Here is an 18,106-nt window from a genome sequence, read left to right as displayed (position 1 = left end):
CACCCCCCCCAGGCAACATAGGCAAATCAGTCAATTTTTCGATCTCAATTTTCTAACCCATCAAATGGGACTAAAGTTCCCAGCTCTGCCACAGAATTGTGTGACCCTGAACAAACCAAATAACCTCTGTGCCTCAGTTACGCCACCTCTAAGCTTTGTTAAATAGGGGTTGCAAAGCACAGGGAATTATTAAGTGCATTTGGTGGAAGAAGTGGACCTAAAAGGACTCTTCTTGGCTACCACCTTGTGCTTAGTACTATATGTAAATTAAGGGGGCATCTGGGTGGGAAATACAGCAAAAGAAACATCTCTTTTACGAGATCCTGTGTTCCTAAAATAATTTAGAAAAACTGTTTCTTTTTGGGCAGATAGAACTCAGGAGAGAAGCTCATAGCTTGCTGAGCACAAGCATACAAAACAGGGCGTCCTACCAACACTAGGAACATTGCCAAATGTATTAATAACTTGTATCAAATCGTTGTGTATGTGCAAAGGGTGAGTCTCAAAGGCCTATAACTCAGCCAAATCAAAACATGCATTCACCAGAAAACTCAAAAAGGTACTTCTCCTTTGGGGCTGCTGCCCTTCTAAATACTACCTTCATTTACCCACTTATTTTAGTGCTCAAACTTTTCAAAACTACGCCACAAAACCAAATTCTACTTAAAATGTCTTGGCTTTTGCTCTCTCTCTTTTGCTGAATTGCCTTTGCTCCAACTTCCAAAAAAATTCACGGGACAGAGACCAAACAAATTAAATTTCATCCCCAAAGGCTAAAAGGTTTGAAAAGTTATGAGCAAATGAGAATAGAGGTTTAAAATAGCTTTGCTGCAACTGCATCTGGAGTACTATGTTTATTTATTCATACCACATTTTAGAAAGATATTAATAAATGCAAGTGCATTCAGAGAAGAGCAATAAAAGTGATTGAGGGTATGGAGAGATTAATTTACAATAGAGATTAACAAATGAAATACAGATATCTTGGTTAAGCGAGAGCAAAAGAGGGAGGGGGGAAAACTGAAAGCCACCTACAAATATTCAAGGGTCTAATCTTGCAATGTGTCATGTATCAATTCCCTGAAGGACTAGGCACTGAGGACGGAGAGCAATTTACAATAGTTGTAATAGAATGAAATTGAGAAAGGAAAAAATTACAGCTTAATATAAGGAAAAGCCCTCATTGCGAGATATATTAGGGTATGGAATAGTCTCCTTAGGGAAGTGTTGGAAGCACGATTACTTGGGATTTTCAAATTAGACTGGCAAAAACACTGGAAAATGTATTCTAAAGAAAAATTCCAAGCTGACAGGGGTTGGACTGAATGACCTAATAAAGGGATGCCCAACCTACAGCCCACCAGAGCACTTCCTAAGGCCCGCAGCCTGCTTCAACACAATATACTAACAGCCAATTCATTAATGTTTTGTCATCATGTTTATATCATTTTAGTTTATACAACTGTATAAACAGACAATACTGTATATAGAAACAATCTTTCTAAATACTTAAAACAAGCTGAACTTAAAATATAAATCAGTGCAGGTGATTTTAAATCTTATTAAAACATGTAGAATCTGTTTGGCTCACACAAGATTGTGCTAGGGTTTATGTGGCCCTCCCATGTAATAGTGTTGGGCACCACTGACCTAATAGATCTTCTCCATCTCTGTCACAGAATCCAACCCCATCTCTGATACACCCTTGTTACTGACTCCTAGCCTAAACCTGTCCAAGTCAAACGCTTGCCTTAACCTATCCCCGGTGAAAGCCAACCTCTCCAAATGAGTTGGAAAATACTACTACTGTAACCTGTTTTCCCAATAGGATCTGAAGTCAGTCTTGGGATTACAAAAACCTATAATGCAGGATCTAGCAATAATTGAAAAAAATCATCAGGAAACGGAACAGAAAATTTCACAAAAATCCTACCCTCGTCTCTTCAAGAAAGCCTTTTTTAAAAAGAAAAGTAAATAATTACATATTTTAAAAAGTCAAAAAATAATTCAATAATATAACATTATAAAAATCAAAATATATAACTTTCTGACATGGGGGGGGGGAAGCATCCTGATCTTTTGTCTAAATTGGCAAATTATTGAACAGTTTAAAAAAAAAAAGTGGAGTGTTAAGCACTCAGTTACCCTAAATCAGATTGCTCTATTTTTTTCTTTTAATGTAAAATCATTGAATTATTGTACTGCATACTGTTTTGACTAATAAATGTAAGACTTTAAGCTAAAAAAATGAACAAACCAATTTTCAACTCTGTCTTGGGAAGAGGCACCTTCTTTAGGAAATTCACACATTCAAAGCAGTAAACAAGAGAACGTGGTTAACATTTCTGCAAACACAGCACATAAAATATTAAGAAGCAAGGTAACTAGGGAAGAGTGCTATTATGTATCTCACTCTACCAAGTACAGACATTTGTATTAAAAAGCCCTAAAGTCGAGTATAGTAGCTTTGTCCTTTCCTTTTAATAATCTGATTAAGCCTTTATACTGAAATTCGGTTAAATTTAAAGCAAGAAATATGCAACAAATTGTTCCTCTATAACAGGGAGGGGCAAGTTTTTTGGCCTGAGGGCCTCATCGGGTTTCCAAAATTGTATGGAGGGCCGGTTAGGGGCGGCTGTGCCTCCCCAAACAGCCAGGTGTGGCCTGGCCCCTGACACCTATCCGACCCCCCCCCCACTTCTCGCCCCGACGGCCCCCCCGGAACTCCTACCACTCCCTGTTCCCTGTCTGCCGCCCCCCCCCCCCCGGACTCCTGCCCCATCCACCACCCCCTGCTCCCTGACCGCCCCTGGACCCCCCGCCCCTGACTGCCCCATCCAACCCCTCCTCTCCTTCCTGACTGCCCTCCAGGGACCCCTGCCCCATCCAACCACCCCTTCTCCCTGTCCCCAACCGCCCCCGGAACCCCTGACGCCCCATCCAACCCCTCCTCTCCTCTCCTCCCTGACTGCCCTCCAGGGACCCCTGCCCCCATTCAACCCCCCGTTTCCCGCCCTCTGACCGCCCTGACCCCTGACCCCCCCCTCGAACTCCCCTACCCTCTATCCAACACGCCCTGCTCCCTGCCCTCTTACCACGCTGCCTGGAGCACCGGTGGCCAGTGGCACTACAGCCGCGCTGCACAGCACAGAGCACCGGGTCAGGCCAGGCTCTTCAGCTGTGCTGCCCCAGGAGCTGACAGCCCCCCTGCCCAGAGCATCGCGCTGGTGGCGCAGTGAGCTGAGGCTGCGTGGGAGGCGGAACAGTGGGGGAGGGGCCGGGGGCAAGCCTCCTGGCCAGGAGCTCAGCAGCTGAGCAGGAGGGTCCCACAGGCCGGATGTGGCCCACGGGCCGTAGTTTGCTCACCTCTACTCTATAGCTACTAAATTGATATTATATCTTGCCTCTTTGCTGCGTGTTCATTTCACTAGCTGCCTGTGCGGGCACAGATTGAATTCAAGGTTGTAGTTTTAAAATAGAGAATACAGAAACTCTTTCTGAGCCAGTGGCCCTACACATATTATCACAGCTTATGAGGTCCAAGCAGATAGCAACTCTTGAAGCCTGGAACATACAGGAAGAAGTACTGTGTATGGCCCTGGTCCTGCAAGTACTCATGTATGAGAATAACTTTATGCACATGCATAGTGCCAGTGAGTTCAATGGACTGGGGCCTATATTTTTATGTCTACAGTAACGGGGCTACATAAAGATTGCCTCTCTGGAATCCAGACCCTTAACTCAAAAACAATTTTATTTCAGAATGCCTTTTTCACTGTAAAGCATGTTGATTAGTTGAGGTTATATTCAAATTGTTTTATGCTTTTTTAAAAAAAATACAGTCTTTTAATCTATTTTTACTGTACCAATGTTTAGTATGCTTTTTAGATCAGTGTTATTAGGCCACAGGGAACACCTGACAACAGAACAGCTGTGGTTCTGCTGAACAAGAAAAAGCTGGATTTGAGTGGGTCAAATGTGTATGGCCCTGTTCCACAATAGCTCTGTACTTGCACTGGGGTGGATAAGGGCAAAGCAGAGGCAGGCTGGAGACAGAGCCACAAGAGATAATACTGCTATCATCCAGTTCTCTGCCCCGTGACAGTGGTACATTAGGGACTGCAGAGAGCTTCTTCAGACACTGAGCTGAAGTGGCTTCCACAGAGAAGCTCTGAAGTATGTTAGACATCTTATATTCTTAGCCAAGTTACTGCATCAAGATGCTGCACATACAGACTGAAGCTTTGCAAAACCCCAAAAGATGACAGCATCTTGCTTCTCATTCTGTATTAATAAGTACTGATGCAAAGAAATTAGGAATTTAGTAAAATAAATCAATGGCTTCAAATATTCTAAAACAGCTTAAAGGCTGCCTCACCTGCATACATGTGGTAGGTCAGTCTCTCAATGAGTTTGACAACAGTTCCTGCCTTGAGGATAGGGATTCCAGATTTGGGCTGCATGTTTTCTTCAAATACAATATTCTCTTCAGAGTCTGGTTCTGCAAACCTATAAAGCTCAGGACTTGGAAATCTCATCTGCTCCTCCTTCTCTTCCTGTAGCATTGTTACATCTAACATTCTTTCCAGAGTGCTTCTATACTGTAAAGATATCAATGCTGCCATCCAGTTGTTTTTCTCTTCTGCTGATTTAGCAGCAAAAATAACACTGTTCTCATCTTTTAAAATAATTTCAAAGGCATGTTTATACTCATTAGTGTCGTCTTTATCATTGATTTGTACCTTTCGCATAAAAATTTTTTCTTTCAGACGATACTCTGCATTGCTGGCACCGGGAAGTCTTGGCTGGCCATGATTCGACTTACAGCAAATCATTAGTCCATCAAAAAGGAATATATGTCTCTCATGTTTTGCGCCTACTCGTGTGAGAGTTCCTTCCATTATAAACTCATTGCAGCACTGTCCAATGTCCTTACCCTCCCAACCATCAATGTTTTTCTGGATCTCATTCATTTTCTTGATTGCTAGTTGTTTCCCCTTCATCTGCTGACTATAGAACCGACATGCAGATTCACTTCAGTGAATGAGAGTAGTAATAAAAAAAAGGAAATACCACATTAGTTCAGAAAGGATAAAATAATCTATTCCTTCCAAATGATAAGGTAAATGCACCCTCAAAGAAATACATGCTAACAAGAGAATCATTTTAATGAAACCACCAGTATGGAGAAAGTGCTTGCTAATTCCTAAAGTGCCTCATCTGGATACAGGCATCCTATGTGTTATCAACTATGCAATGTAAAATGTTTTTAAATGAAGTGCCTAATCAGCAAAAGGCAAATTGTTACAGTACATTTTTACACGCTCTAACATGTGTTCTCAATTTATTTCCATTATTAAGAATGCACTTAATTCTACCGGCCTCAATTAGCAGCTAAGCTGTACAATGCATTTATGTCTAAGCCTAAAGATTCCATTTTAGAGTACAAAATTTGATTAGTTATCAAGAAAATATTAAAATAGTCCTAAATTAATGTATTGAACAGAATTTTTAAAAACACCTTTTTCTATATTACTCATAAACTGGCACTGCATGAATATTGTCATTTATTTTAATCATAACCAAATATATCTGAAGTAAATAACTTTGCAATTAATTACTGGTTCACATTTGAGCTTGGTTTTCAACAGAGTATGCACACAAAAATCTGTTTAGATCATTTAAATGGTTCCATGACATAAGAATATCTACTTTCAACCATAAGAAATGCACATTAGCAATTATAATTTTACAAATCCACTTACTATCTGAAAAAAAAATCTACAATTTATCTTTCCTTCTGCTTACCATTAGATTCTCAGGATGTCTTGACCAGTTGTGTGCAAAGACAGATACAAATACGAAAGGTTTTAAAACAATAACAAATTATCTTAGCTTTGATGTCACTTCCTCTGAAAAAGCAGGCTTGTCACAAACTATTTTGTTCATTGTTTACTGAAAGAGGAAACTGGGAACCCTGGATTTATAGCAAAGCATTGAGAGCTGAAAGCAGAAAAAATGGAAACATGTTTACCTAAGTCTTCGCTTTGCAAGACTTTTGGAGCATATCCTTTCCATACTACTCTGAAGGTTAAGCAGGGCTGTTATCGCTTGCTTTAAACATTCTTTATCCTCTTCATCCTCACTCTTTTCTTCCAATTGCTGTGAATATTGAAAGCTAAATATTAAAAATGTTAAAGAATGATGGTATATGCATGTGTGAAAGCATTACAAATAATCTGTTTAACAGTGAGAAGAAATCTCTCCATTTGCTGGGTTTGTGTGTTTTTCTTATTATCTAAATCACAGAATAATCTACATTAATTAGATGCATTACCAACAGCAATGGGGTGTGTGGGGGGGTCCCCTTTAAGAGAAGAGTTCCTTGTCTACCCAAGGACTCAGCTGCGCTAGGGAAGAAGCTACCATTCTACACCAGGTCTCTCCAGTCCCCCTCATGCCACCAGCAGTATGGAAGAGAGTCCCCTTTAAGAGAGAAGCCTCCCTCACTGGGCAGGGACATAACTGGGCGTGCGTGTTTATTTCTAAATTAATAGGTTTACAACCCATGTGAGAGGAGCTGGTTGGGTGTTTTACATTCTTGTGGGTTGGAGACACAAAGGGGAAGCCTGTGTGTCTTTCTGAGGGATATGAATGTGTTTGTATGATGTGCAGCCTCCTCCATATTACATATATGAGGATTTTCCTGGGAGTAGGGTAGATTGGTTTATGGCCCTGTGGGAGAAGGGCTTGGAAATGAGGCTGGAAGAGGTTACACTTCTTTGCGAGAGAGGCACATGGAGGGATAAGGCTCTCTGTGTTTGGGAGGAAAAATGAAGGAGAGGTAATAGTGTGTGTTTGTTTTTAAAGCCCTCTTTTACAAAGGGGTTTCTTATTTTAGTTTGTCAATTTGGTTACTCCGAGATGGAATTGTAGGGTTTGTTACTGTAAGCTCCTTTGGGTTTGGTTGAATAAGGGTTAGTAGTTACATCATTGAGATGTCTTTTGCAGTCTACCCAAGAGGTCCCTATTTGGATACCTAGCTGTGAAAGGTAAGTCCTTTTGCTGGCCACCTTAAAGTGACTCAGAGTGAGGGAGCACTGCCAAGAGCTTCAGGAATGGAACCTGAGAGTTGGAGGGGACGGAAGCATGTTAACAGTGAAGGTTTGGGTCCTTCTCTTCCTATAGCGGATGGGGAGGCAAGGATGAGACAAAGCAGGTTGAAAAAATGGTGCTAGACGTAAATCTGAATTGAGATTTTCATTTCAGTGCCTCTGGCTTAGTCTGCAGTTTTCTCAGGGGGTAGGGTATCAGTGGAAGCAATTCCTAGACTATGGTTACACTTAAGAATACATCAGTCAGCTGTCAATTAACAATAATGCTCAGATTTGATAAGAGATGAAACTCTTACACACTAAGTACTAGCTCAACAAAATTGTGGGGTTTATTTGGCACATTTGGTCTCAGGCAGGTATCAGTGCCACATGAACCCACGGGTGAATCAGAGTGGAGGTGGTGCGACTGTGGTTTGCATCCAACTTGAAATGTAAAAAGGTGTCCCGTTCCCAAAATGGATCAAATATACTGTGTCCAACTTTGTACGAAAGTCCTGGGGGACATTACAACATGAGATAATGAACTTGAACAGATCATGGAAAGAAGTAGACACCAATGCTGACAGCAACAACTTCAGCATTCCCATGGATTGCCAACTTTCTGAATCAATTTCGTTTTTCCTGGTCACCATGAGGCCAATGAGATGATCCCTGGTGGTTTCTATTCCAACTCTCATAGAATCATAGAATATCAGGGTTGGAAGGGACCTCAGGAGGTCATCTAGTCCAACCCCCTGCTCAAAGCAGGACCAATCCCCAACTAAATCATCCCAGCCAGGGCTTTGTCAAGCCTGACCTTAAAAATATCTAAGGAAGGAAATTCCACCACCTCACTAGGTAACGCATTCCAGTGTTTCACCACCCTCCTAGTGAAAAAGTTTTTCCTAATATCCAACCTAAACCTCCCCCACTGCAACTTGAGACCATTACTCCTTGTTCTGTCATCAGCTACCACTGAGAACAGTCTAGATCCATCCTCTTTGGAACCCCCTTTCAGGTAGTTGAAAGCAGCTATCAAATCCTTCTTCTCTTCCGCAGACTAAACAATCCCAGTTCCCTCAGCCTCTCCTCATAAGTCATGTGTTCCAGTCCCCTAATCATTTTTGTTGCCCTCCGCTGGACTCTTTCCAATTTTTCCACATCCTTCTTGTAGTGTGGGGCCCAAAACTGGACACAGTACTCCAGATGAGGCCTCACCGATGTCGAATAGAGGGGAACGATCACGTCTCTTGATCTGCTGGCAATGCCCCTACTTATACAGCCCAAAATGCCATTGGCCTTCTTGGCAACAAGGGCACACTGTTGACTCATATCCAGCTTCTCGTCCACTGTAACCCCTAGGTCCTTTTCTGCAGAACTGCTGCCGAGCCATTCGGTCCCTAGTCTGTAGCGGTGCATGGGATTCTTCCGTCCTAAGTACAGGACTCTGCACTTGTCCTTGTTGAAACTCATCAGATTTCTTTTGGCCCAATCCTCTAATTTGTCTAGGTCCCTCTGTATCCTATCCCTACCCTCCAGTGTATCTACCTCTCCTCCCAGTTTAGTGTCATCTGCCAACTTGCTGAGGGTGCAATCCACACCATCCTCCAGATCATTTATGAAGATATTGAACAAAACCGGCCCGACCCTTGGGGCACTCCACTTGATACGGGCTGCCAACTAGACATGGAGCCATTGATCACTACCCATTGAGCCCGACAATCTAGCCAACTTTCTATCCACCTTATAGTTCATGGCTGGCCACACTCTTGATGTAGTGTTTGGATTGGGATTGGAGGTACGAAATTTGGAAACTAAACCCGTCACAGAGCAACCACAACGTCCATTGATCAGAGGTTAGGGCACCCAACTCATCACAGTGAAGGATCGTTTAGATTGTGCATCATCATACTAACACAACCTGAGTGTTTCCAGAGGGCTCTCAAGGAGAACACTGATCTCCTGACAGAACCCTCAATCAATGGTTAGTGGGATATTTGCATCTTATCCTGATGACGTGGACAGCTAGCAACCTCTTAACCTGGCTTTGTTCTTGCAGGTTGCTTAGTTTATATCTGACCTGTAACAACTCCAACGTGAGGGAGGACAGCTCAAGCACCGTTGGCAGAAGTCTTGGGATGAAACTCTTATATTATAGCTGTGCACGAGACTAAATGGAGATTCTTCACACACACCCCTCCCCCACAGTACCCACTGACAGTCTTTTCTACTGTTTGCAACCTGGGTTTCTGGTTGGATTCCCTGTTATGTCTGAATGACCATCTTTCTGCAGCAGCCAAAGTTATTACTTACCATGTGTCTGTCTCTGAGGTTGCAGCCTTTTCTTTCCAATGCAGAAAGCTGGAAGCAGCTTTTGAGCATATGGAAAAATGCAGACTGATTTGCTTAAAGGTCGGGATTCAAAGTAAATGAGATATAAGTAATTCCATCACATACTTATAAGATATACGTAATGTTATCCGGGACTTTGATTCAGCATAATGCTATTTTATGATACAGGTTGAAGACCAAGAAAAATTAAAACAGGTCCTTGAACCTGTGCATTTTGGTGTAAGAGAAGCAGGAGTAAGATAAAATACTTGTTCTTCAAGTCATTTTATTAATGAAATACTTGTACAAAAATCTGATCCTATATAAATGTACACAATGCTTTTTAGCTCTCCTTCCTAATATTGTGCAACAAGAAAGAGCAGTAGGGAGAACAATTTCCTTGAGGTGGTGAAGAGATTAAAAGGTTTTAAAAAAATTCGTCAGACCTGGTGCTTTCATGTTCACGTCACTAGGTAAAACATGCTTGCAGGTTATTTTATCCTGATAAGCTCTAATACATGACTCAAAGAAATAACTTTTCTTGGACTCTGATGAAGCCCAATTTTTAAAAGTTACCTGTACTTCCAACTCCATAGTCAAATAAAAATCAAGTGTTCAAAGCTACTAATGAATTTAATCATATCAAAGTCTTTTTTTAAAGTTAACTTATATTTAGAATTTCATAGTTTTAAAAACATTGTGTACACCAAACATGTATTAGGAATATGGTTTATTATAAGTGTCACTATTACTGAATTATTACTTACAGTCAAAAACAGAATAGCTATTTGCAAGGTTTTATGTTAACCATACAAAAATGGCCTCCCCCCTCAAAAAGAAAAAGGCTTCTGCCTTCATCTTTTTTTTTTTTTTTTTTGAAGAAACAATTAAAGAAATAGGTTGTGCAAGGAAACTTGGTAGGAGGGAGAGTACAGGAGGATTTTTGTAATCTAGTGTCAAATTTAAACCTACTTTCTTGGAACATATTGGATCATGAGAAACAAACAGGATGTCAATGGACATATACCACAAAAAATTCAAACTGCCATTAAAAGTCCCACTGATTTATTGTAGATGTATAGTGCCACCTAATGAATCAGTGCAATAACTGCAAAGTATAGGTGTTTGAAGTCTTCTTTTGTAAAGAAGCAGAGCATAGGGAGAAAGTCTAGCTAAGCATGACTGGGATACTGAGGGTATCATGGTCTGTTTGGAAAACTGCCTACATTTTTACCGGGTCCAAGAGTTCATACCCTCTTCCCCAAGCTGTTAAAGTCATGGAGCACGTCTGCCAGTCAAACATGTTATGGTCTGAGACGGGCGGCCAACTTGAGCCTGAGAAGGAGTCAGAATTTACCAATGTACATTGCTAAAGAGCCACAGTAATATGTCAGCAGTCCCCCCCATCAGCTCCCGCACCACTCCCAGCGCCTCCCGCCCATCAGCACCTCACCCTTGCTTCCCGCATCTCCCAATCAGCTGTTTCCTGGCATGCAGGAGGCTCTTGATGGGGGCGGGGGGAGGAGCGAGGGCACAGCAAGCTCAGGGGAGGGGGTGGGAAGAGGTGGAGTGGGGGCAGGGCCTGTGGCAGAGCCAGGGGTTGAGCAGTGAGCAACCCCCCCTCCCCCCCAGCACATTGGAAAGTTGGCACCTGTAGCTCCAGCCCCAGAGTTGGTGCCTATACAATGAGCCGCATATTAACTTCTGAAGAGCCACATGTGGTTCCGGAGACACAGGCTAGCCACCCCTGGTCCGAGAGAATAACCAGTGGGCAAGAACTCAGAAGCTATAATTTCCATACAACAATAGGTTTAGTTGCATACACATCAAGACTAAAGCCCTCAGTTCCTGTTAGGCTCAGCCCACCCATATGATATAGTACAGGAACCCATACCCACAAGTATTCACAGGTACACTGCCCAGAGACCCTGACCAAAGCTCAACAATTAAGACATGCAAGAGGAAATATGTATACAGTCATTCCAGCAGTTGGAGGATGTTACGAGTTGGGAGACTTTCTTCCAAGTTCAAAAATAAATACTGCAAAGCAGAAACAGATTTGAGGGCAAATAGGATATAGAATCATCTACTGTCATGAATGTCAGCACGAGACCTGCTCCACTCTTTGGAGTACTAAACACACCTAAGTAGTAAGAAAAGATTATCCACCTTCAAAGAAGGATTAGATGTTTATATGGAGAACAAGAGTATCCAGAACAGCAGCAGCTGATGGTAGCAGCAAATATTGTGAAGGATATAAAATCTCATGCTTCCACAGTTTAAATCAATCTTGAACTATTACGGATTAGGATCAGACCTCCATGGGGGCAGATTATTCTAAATCTGCCAATTGTGGGGTTTCTTATACCTACCTCTGAAGCATGAAGTACTGGCCGCTGTCAGAGATAGGACACTGAATTAGATGAACTACGGATCTGATCCAGGAAGGACCACAGGAAATGCCATTGTAAAGGGGGCCCGTTCAACTACAAGAGTTAGTTCAGTTGACCAATACCAAAAAGTTATAGGTAGCTGAACACATCAGAAATTCAGATAAAAAAATATTTAACCCAGATTATGACCCAATACAGGCACAACAGAAAAACCTGAGACAGGATCATTAGGTTTAACACATCCAAAAACTAAGCAACTTGTGACATATGAGAAGCACAAAGATTATCGAAAGCCTAAACTGCACCTCCTCCAAGAAGAGGCAAGAGCAAAAATATTCCAAGCCCATCTGTGACCTGATCCAAAGCCCATTAAAGTCAACAAGCCTTTCAATTGATTTAACAGTCTTTGGATCAGGCCAATAGCCCCATAACCTATTTTAGATAAGACCCTGAGAAAGCAGACAGAGCATCAGACAGGCACAAAGGACAGGCAATCTGAAGCAAGTGGGCACCTGGAGGGACCCCTCCTCAATCAAGAGGTTGCATTCAATTTATTAAAAGGTTATTTGGGAGTGTCTACTTGAAATGGTCATCCTCTGCATGCAAAGTAAATATAATAAAATACCGGGAGACAGTATGTAAGAGGTGCAGAAAAAAAAACTTGCCTACGTGCTCTTACATGCTATGGACTCCATATTAAACACAAAGATACACATCCAGTGACCTCAGTAGAGGAAAACCTTAAATCCCTGGTGAATAGGATGTATTTCCCCAGGGACCACTCCTACAGAGGTCCAACCATCAATCAGCTTAGCCTATATAAAGTTGTTTTATTTTACTGGTGGGAAAGAGACCACCAGGAAACTCCTATAGCACATTAGGATCAACAGCGTTTTCTGTCACTGGAAACATCCTCTGCCTTTCCTGGCTTGATGGTTCAAACACAGCACATAATTAGTGGGATACATGATTCATCACTTGTGGTGGCCAAGCTCACTGCAGGCACCACAGGCTCCTTGCATCTCTTCATTCCCCCATATGGTCTCTATGCCCCTCCCTCCCCCAATTTCAGGGACCCCCTGCAACTCCTCCAAATCTCTCCAACTGCTAGGGCCTCTCTTTCTCCCCTGCTCCCTCTGTTCTCTTCCCCTACACCAGCAGCTTTGTGTTCAGCCCTATTCTCACTTCCTGCCATGCCCTCAGTGGCAGAGGCTCTGTTTCCCCTTCTTCCATACCAGATTCCCCCAATCTCCCACACCAGGAGTTTTATGTGGTCCACATTCCCTTGTCCAACCATTGCAGGGGCCTGTGCAGCCCCATTCTCCTCTTTCATCCTACTACCCCAGTACCAGGGTGCCTCCAAACCACCCTTCCAGGGACCCCGTCTGCCTCCATTTCCACCTCCTCCACATTGCTAGGTGTTCTGTGAGACTCCTCGTCCCTCCTATACCAGGGGCTGTGTATTACTACTTCCCCCCATGACAGGGCTGTGTGCCTCCTATTTTACCTTATCCTGACACCAGAGGTATTCTGTGTCCCCCTTGCCTCATACCAGGTTCCCCCAATATCCACCCACCAGCAGTGCTGCATTTTCCCCATTCTCACTCCATAGCAGGGACTGTATACACTCCCACTTCTTTCCCCTGTGCCATGGTACCTCAAACTCCCCTGCAAGGGATACTGTGTGCCCCATTTCCCTTCCCCCCACTAAAACCTCCCCCCATGGCAGGGGTTGTTCGAACCCCCATGGCATGGGCTGTGTGCCCAGCGCCCCCTCCATGGGTTCCACATCCTCTTCCCCAGGTCAGAAGTTGTGTGCATACCCCCATTTTCCCCCTCCCCCCTATTATTCTGACTTTTCTTCCAGACAAAGCATTCAGGTTACTGACCTGTTAAACTCACCTCTGCTCATCTTCCCAAGAGAGATGGAATATTGTTACTAGTAGGTATTAATGGGTACCATCAACCAGCTCTTTGATCTATAGGCTATTGCAGATGTGCCCCAAGCTGAGACAGTGGTAAAGAGCTGGTAGTGACTCCCATGTGTCCCCAAGCTTCTCCAAGTCAACAGGGTTCTGGCCTTTGATGCCTAGCATATTTCTGAATTTCTGGGATAGTTGTTACATACAAACAAAAATGTCAATGAGTTGAGTGTAAGGCTTTTGCAAGATCAGCCAAACTGTTATAACACAGTGGCTTGATTCTTCATTTGAACGAGGATCACCTTCCAATTCAATTCCCCTTTCCTCAGCAGGAGAGCTGCAGTCTGAGCTCCACACTGGCATGGAAACGAAAAGTGGGAGTCAGAGCAACCAGCACTGGTGCCAGCAAATCTCTCAAGCACCCTTCATTCCTGTGCTATACCTTAAATGTCTTCCTCCACATAAGTCCTTCTCTATTAACCTCTGTGATGCAGACCATGTTTCGTTGGTCAGCTACTTGAAGCTCTTCTGGAGTGCACAGATGCCTTGAGCCCTAATAGGAGGCAATGATTTCAAGACCAGCCCAAGGACTGGTACTAGAAGCAAGAGACATACAGTGCATAAAAGGTCCCACATATGTGGCAGTTATGCACAGCACTTTTCAAAACACTCAGCTCAGACACCAGTGCTTCCACATGCACGATCAATACTCTAAACAATATGCAAAGGAGATTCCATGGGCCTGGACACTAGGCTAATACCCCACCATGCATAAGGCAGTTGGACCATCTATGGCACATTGTGCCGGGGGAGACATATTGATGGATCAGGTGTTCAAGTGCACTAGGTGCTAGTCAGAAACAATGGTGCCCTGGGGAGTTATGAGGAGCCAGAAGAAGTGGTGGGCCCCTGAATCCCTGGTTTAGTGGACCACACTGAAGACATCTATGCCACAAAATACCTAAAGACCTTGAAGAACCAATATCTCATGGAGTCCACCCCAGCCCCTGTTGTGGATCCCCCAATCTACACTCTCTGTGCACCAAGAAAGTAATAGGCTAGGAGTAAGTCTGTCTCCAAGACCCAAAAGGCTCTCCAGTTCCTAGGCCCCATCAACACAAGCTGCCTGAAGCAGCTAATAGGTAGGTCTGGGAGCACAACACATTCGGAAATAGCTGACACCCCATCCAGTCGTGAAGCCACTGTTGGACTTAGGAGGCAGTCAAGTGCTGCATAAATCAGGAGGCATGGCTATTACAGGAAGCATGTCACATTCAGAGCTTTGATAATAGCATTTAGCAAGACCTTTGAACTTAAAATTTTTTTCAATACTCTGAATTAATTATAAATTCACTACAGCACAAATACACACCTGAGTTTAATAGGTCAATTTAGATTTACGTTACAAGGTTCCCATATTCATAATAGATGTTAACATACTACTTATACAAATAGAAAAAGAACTACACTTTAAGAGATTATTACAGATTCTTTTTCATGGGCTACACTGACTCACTTAATTCTAGACCTTTAAATTAAATTATGTTTATTGTGTTACATAGTCTTTCCTTGTGTGAACATGGCATTACATACCAAAACCCAGGAAGAGCCAATGAATAACTGAATAAGGAAAAAAAACCCTGATGCCTAGTATCTTATAAAGATAATACATGCTGTTCCAATATAAGCAGGAGAAAAAGATCCACTGAAGTTTGGTTTCCCTAGTAAATCATAGAATTCAGATATGGCATGACATTTTTGGGTCCTTCAAAATTCACATTTGATAAAATTAACAGAGTGGCAATATGACAAAAATGAAATAAAAAAAATAATATATCCAGTAAGTTTTACTCTAACATTGCCAATTCATTAGCAGTTTCTGACTTGATGCTCTAAGTGCTACACAACTTTCACGCAGATTTAAAGCACGTCAAACCTGAGGACGATGTTGGCTAGGTGAGCAATTCTCAAATTTTTTTTCCATACTATGTCCAATGTAACAAAATAATTTCCAGATATCCCCCCCCTCATCTAGCTACTAAAAAAAAGTGGTTGTGACCCCCATTGTTGGAAGAACCCATATTCCAGGTAGGTTAGGAACTCTTGTATTTTTTTAATTGCTGCTATTTCAGAATGAAGGATTTTCCCCACATTAGAACTTGAAAAAAACCTCTTAACGTTAACTCATAATTAGACGCATAATTCAATTTTATTGAACATTTATAATTTCTTAAACTAAAAAGTACATTCAAATATTACTGTTTTAATATCCAAACAGGTGCCAAAATATGTAATTTTAAAAAATTATTTCAAAACATACAAATGTAATCTAACCCTACAAGAAACAGATGAAAACAACATTCTTTGCAAATATGTCAGTCAACACCGTCAGCAAAAGTGACTCTTGAACCATCTACAAAATTTTTTAGAAATCTGCAGTAGACTCAAATAGCTACTAGCAGATTCTTCATATGGATTTTGTATGCTCAAAAGTCCAGCACTGAGGAGCTGCATATGTTGCCACTTGCACATTTAGAGAAGCTGCTGTAACTAAAAATCCATCTTCTTTACACTTTCCTGCCTAACTTCAGCTTCATCAGTTCCTTCCATACTTGCTGCTATCTCTTCCACAGCAGTTGCATTATCTTTCTGGATAAATGTAGACGCCTGCAACAGTTCCCCTCCGTGGCGCCCCATGCTCTTGTGAGTCCTCTCCTCCTCGGAGTCATCCAGTTTTTTCCTCCTCAGTTGGAGCAGCACTGCAGAATATAGATGGACATTTTATTTTAAAATGTTTCATTAACTAGACTGGTAACATACATTGTTCCATCTATATTTGAAATATCACAAAATATTTACCTATTTGCTTTCACATTTGGGATTGAGGACATCCATTTTCTTCCCAAGAATTCTCCATCACAGTAAAAGTAATGTTGATTTAAAACACCATCTTTCCTTTTTCTTATATAATTCCAATTTGTAATAAAATTCACCTTAACAGCATCAACATGATTAAGCATAGAGTCTGATTTTTACTGGCAGAGTTATGAGGGCTTGCACTCAACTCGATGGTATTTCTGCATTTGGATGTGTTACACGATAACTTCTGAATGCTGCGTCCAATCAATTCCAAAATTTTCAGGGAGTGTACTAAGTATCAACAAGCAGAACCCTACTCATTTTGGTGACAACCGGAAAAACCAAAGGGGGAAATGGGAGACACAAAATGGGTTTGCAGAACTAGCAGCTTCAGCCACCTCCACAACTGTCCACAGGAGCAAAGAACCAGTTGATGGCAGCCATTATCACCTTCCAGTTTTACAATAACCCTCACCTTAACTTTGCCCATCCTCCCAATACAGTTTAAAAATGTTGACAATTCTGAAAAAAAATAAAAGAAACAGAAAAAGGATGAATAAGAATGGTGGGGGAAATGGGAGCACACAGAACCCTGGCGGGGGGAGGGGAGGAGCTGGAAGGGGAGAATGGTGGACCTGGCATGAGGGGAAAGGGGACCACAGAGCCCCTGGCATAGAGGAGATGCAGGCTGGGGAAAGCTTGTTGGGGAGAGGGGGATGTGGAGGGAGTCAAGGAGCCTTTGGGTTGTGCAATGAGCTCAGACAATAGAAGCAGTGTGTATCACCTGCTAGATTACTCCTATTTTTAAGTTGATTATATCTTTCCATATGTCTTCATTGGGGAGACCGTTTAAAATGTTAGTAGAACCACATTCTCTGTAAATGCGAGAGAGACTTATACATCCCTGTCATGCTGCTGTAGTTTGGGTGACAGGAGAAACCATTCTGATAACAGGCCATTACACGTATTAGATGCTAAATGTAACTTTTTTATTATACATACAAAAAAAAGAGGCTATGTTAAAAGAACACTTAGGTTGCCAGTCAAGCATTCGTAAATTAGGAAATACTAGATTTAGGGTTGTCTGTGCAAACTAAGTTCTGCCTCCATTGTGCATCTTTCCTACGCACTGAATGAGGCAGAGTTCTGTGGAAAAGACAGCATGTGATCATGCAGTTAAAGACAACCATAATGCATATGCACAAGGGGTCAAATAAGGTTGCACAGACAACCATAAATCTGACATTTTCTAACTTTCAAGTGCTTGACTTTGCTACCTAAATAATGATCTCTAATTTAGGGTTTTTTCTACATTATTTCCTAAGTTTTTAGTTAAGGAAAAAGGTAATATAATTTGTTTTTATGTGCAACTGTAACAATCCCTATCATGCAGTGTTTAACCCCGAGCCTTTCAGCAGTGGAGTAGAGACTGCAACCCCTTAAACTACAGAATTAACTTCATTAACATGCAGCAGCAAAAGGTAGTTATTCAGGATGGGTCTACCGG

The 18,106-nt window shown here is 42.2% G+C and overlaps 1 protein-coding gene across 1 annotated transcript in view; it reads right to left on the bottom strand.

The window, feature by feature from the left end:
* SOS1 (SOS Ras/Rac guanine nucleotide exchange factor 1) overlaps positions 1-18,106 on the bottom strand; it is a 93,171-nt gene that overhangs the window by 29,987 nt on the left and 45,078 nt on the right. The window contains exons 9-10 of the mRNA XM_074949761.1: positions 6,035-6,162; positions 4,379-5,034 (exon numbers count right to left, since the gene is read on the bottom strand). Coding sequence (XP_074805862.1) covers positions 4,379-5,034; positions 6,035-6,162 — 784 coding nt within the window. The remainder of the gene's footprint in view (positions 1-4,378; positions 5,035-6,034; positions 6,163-18,106) is intronic.

This window comes from Natator depressus, chromosome 3 (genome assembly GCF_965152275.1).
Source record: "Natator depressus isolate rNatDep1 chromosome 3, rNatDep2.hap1, whole genome shotgun sequence".
Lineage (NCBI taxonomy): Eukaryota > Metazoa > Chordata > Testudines > Cheloniidae > Natator > Natator depressus.
Note: the sequence above shows the minus strand (reverse complement) of the source record. Positions and strands in the feature narration are given on the sequence as shown.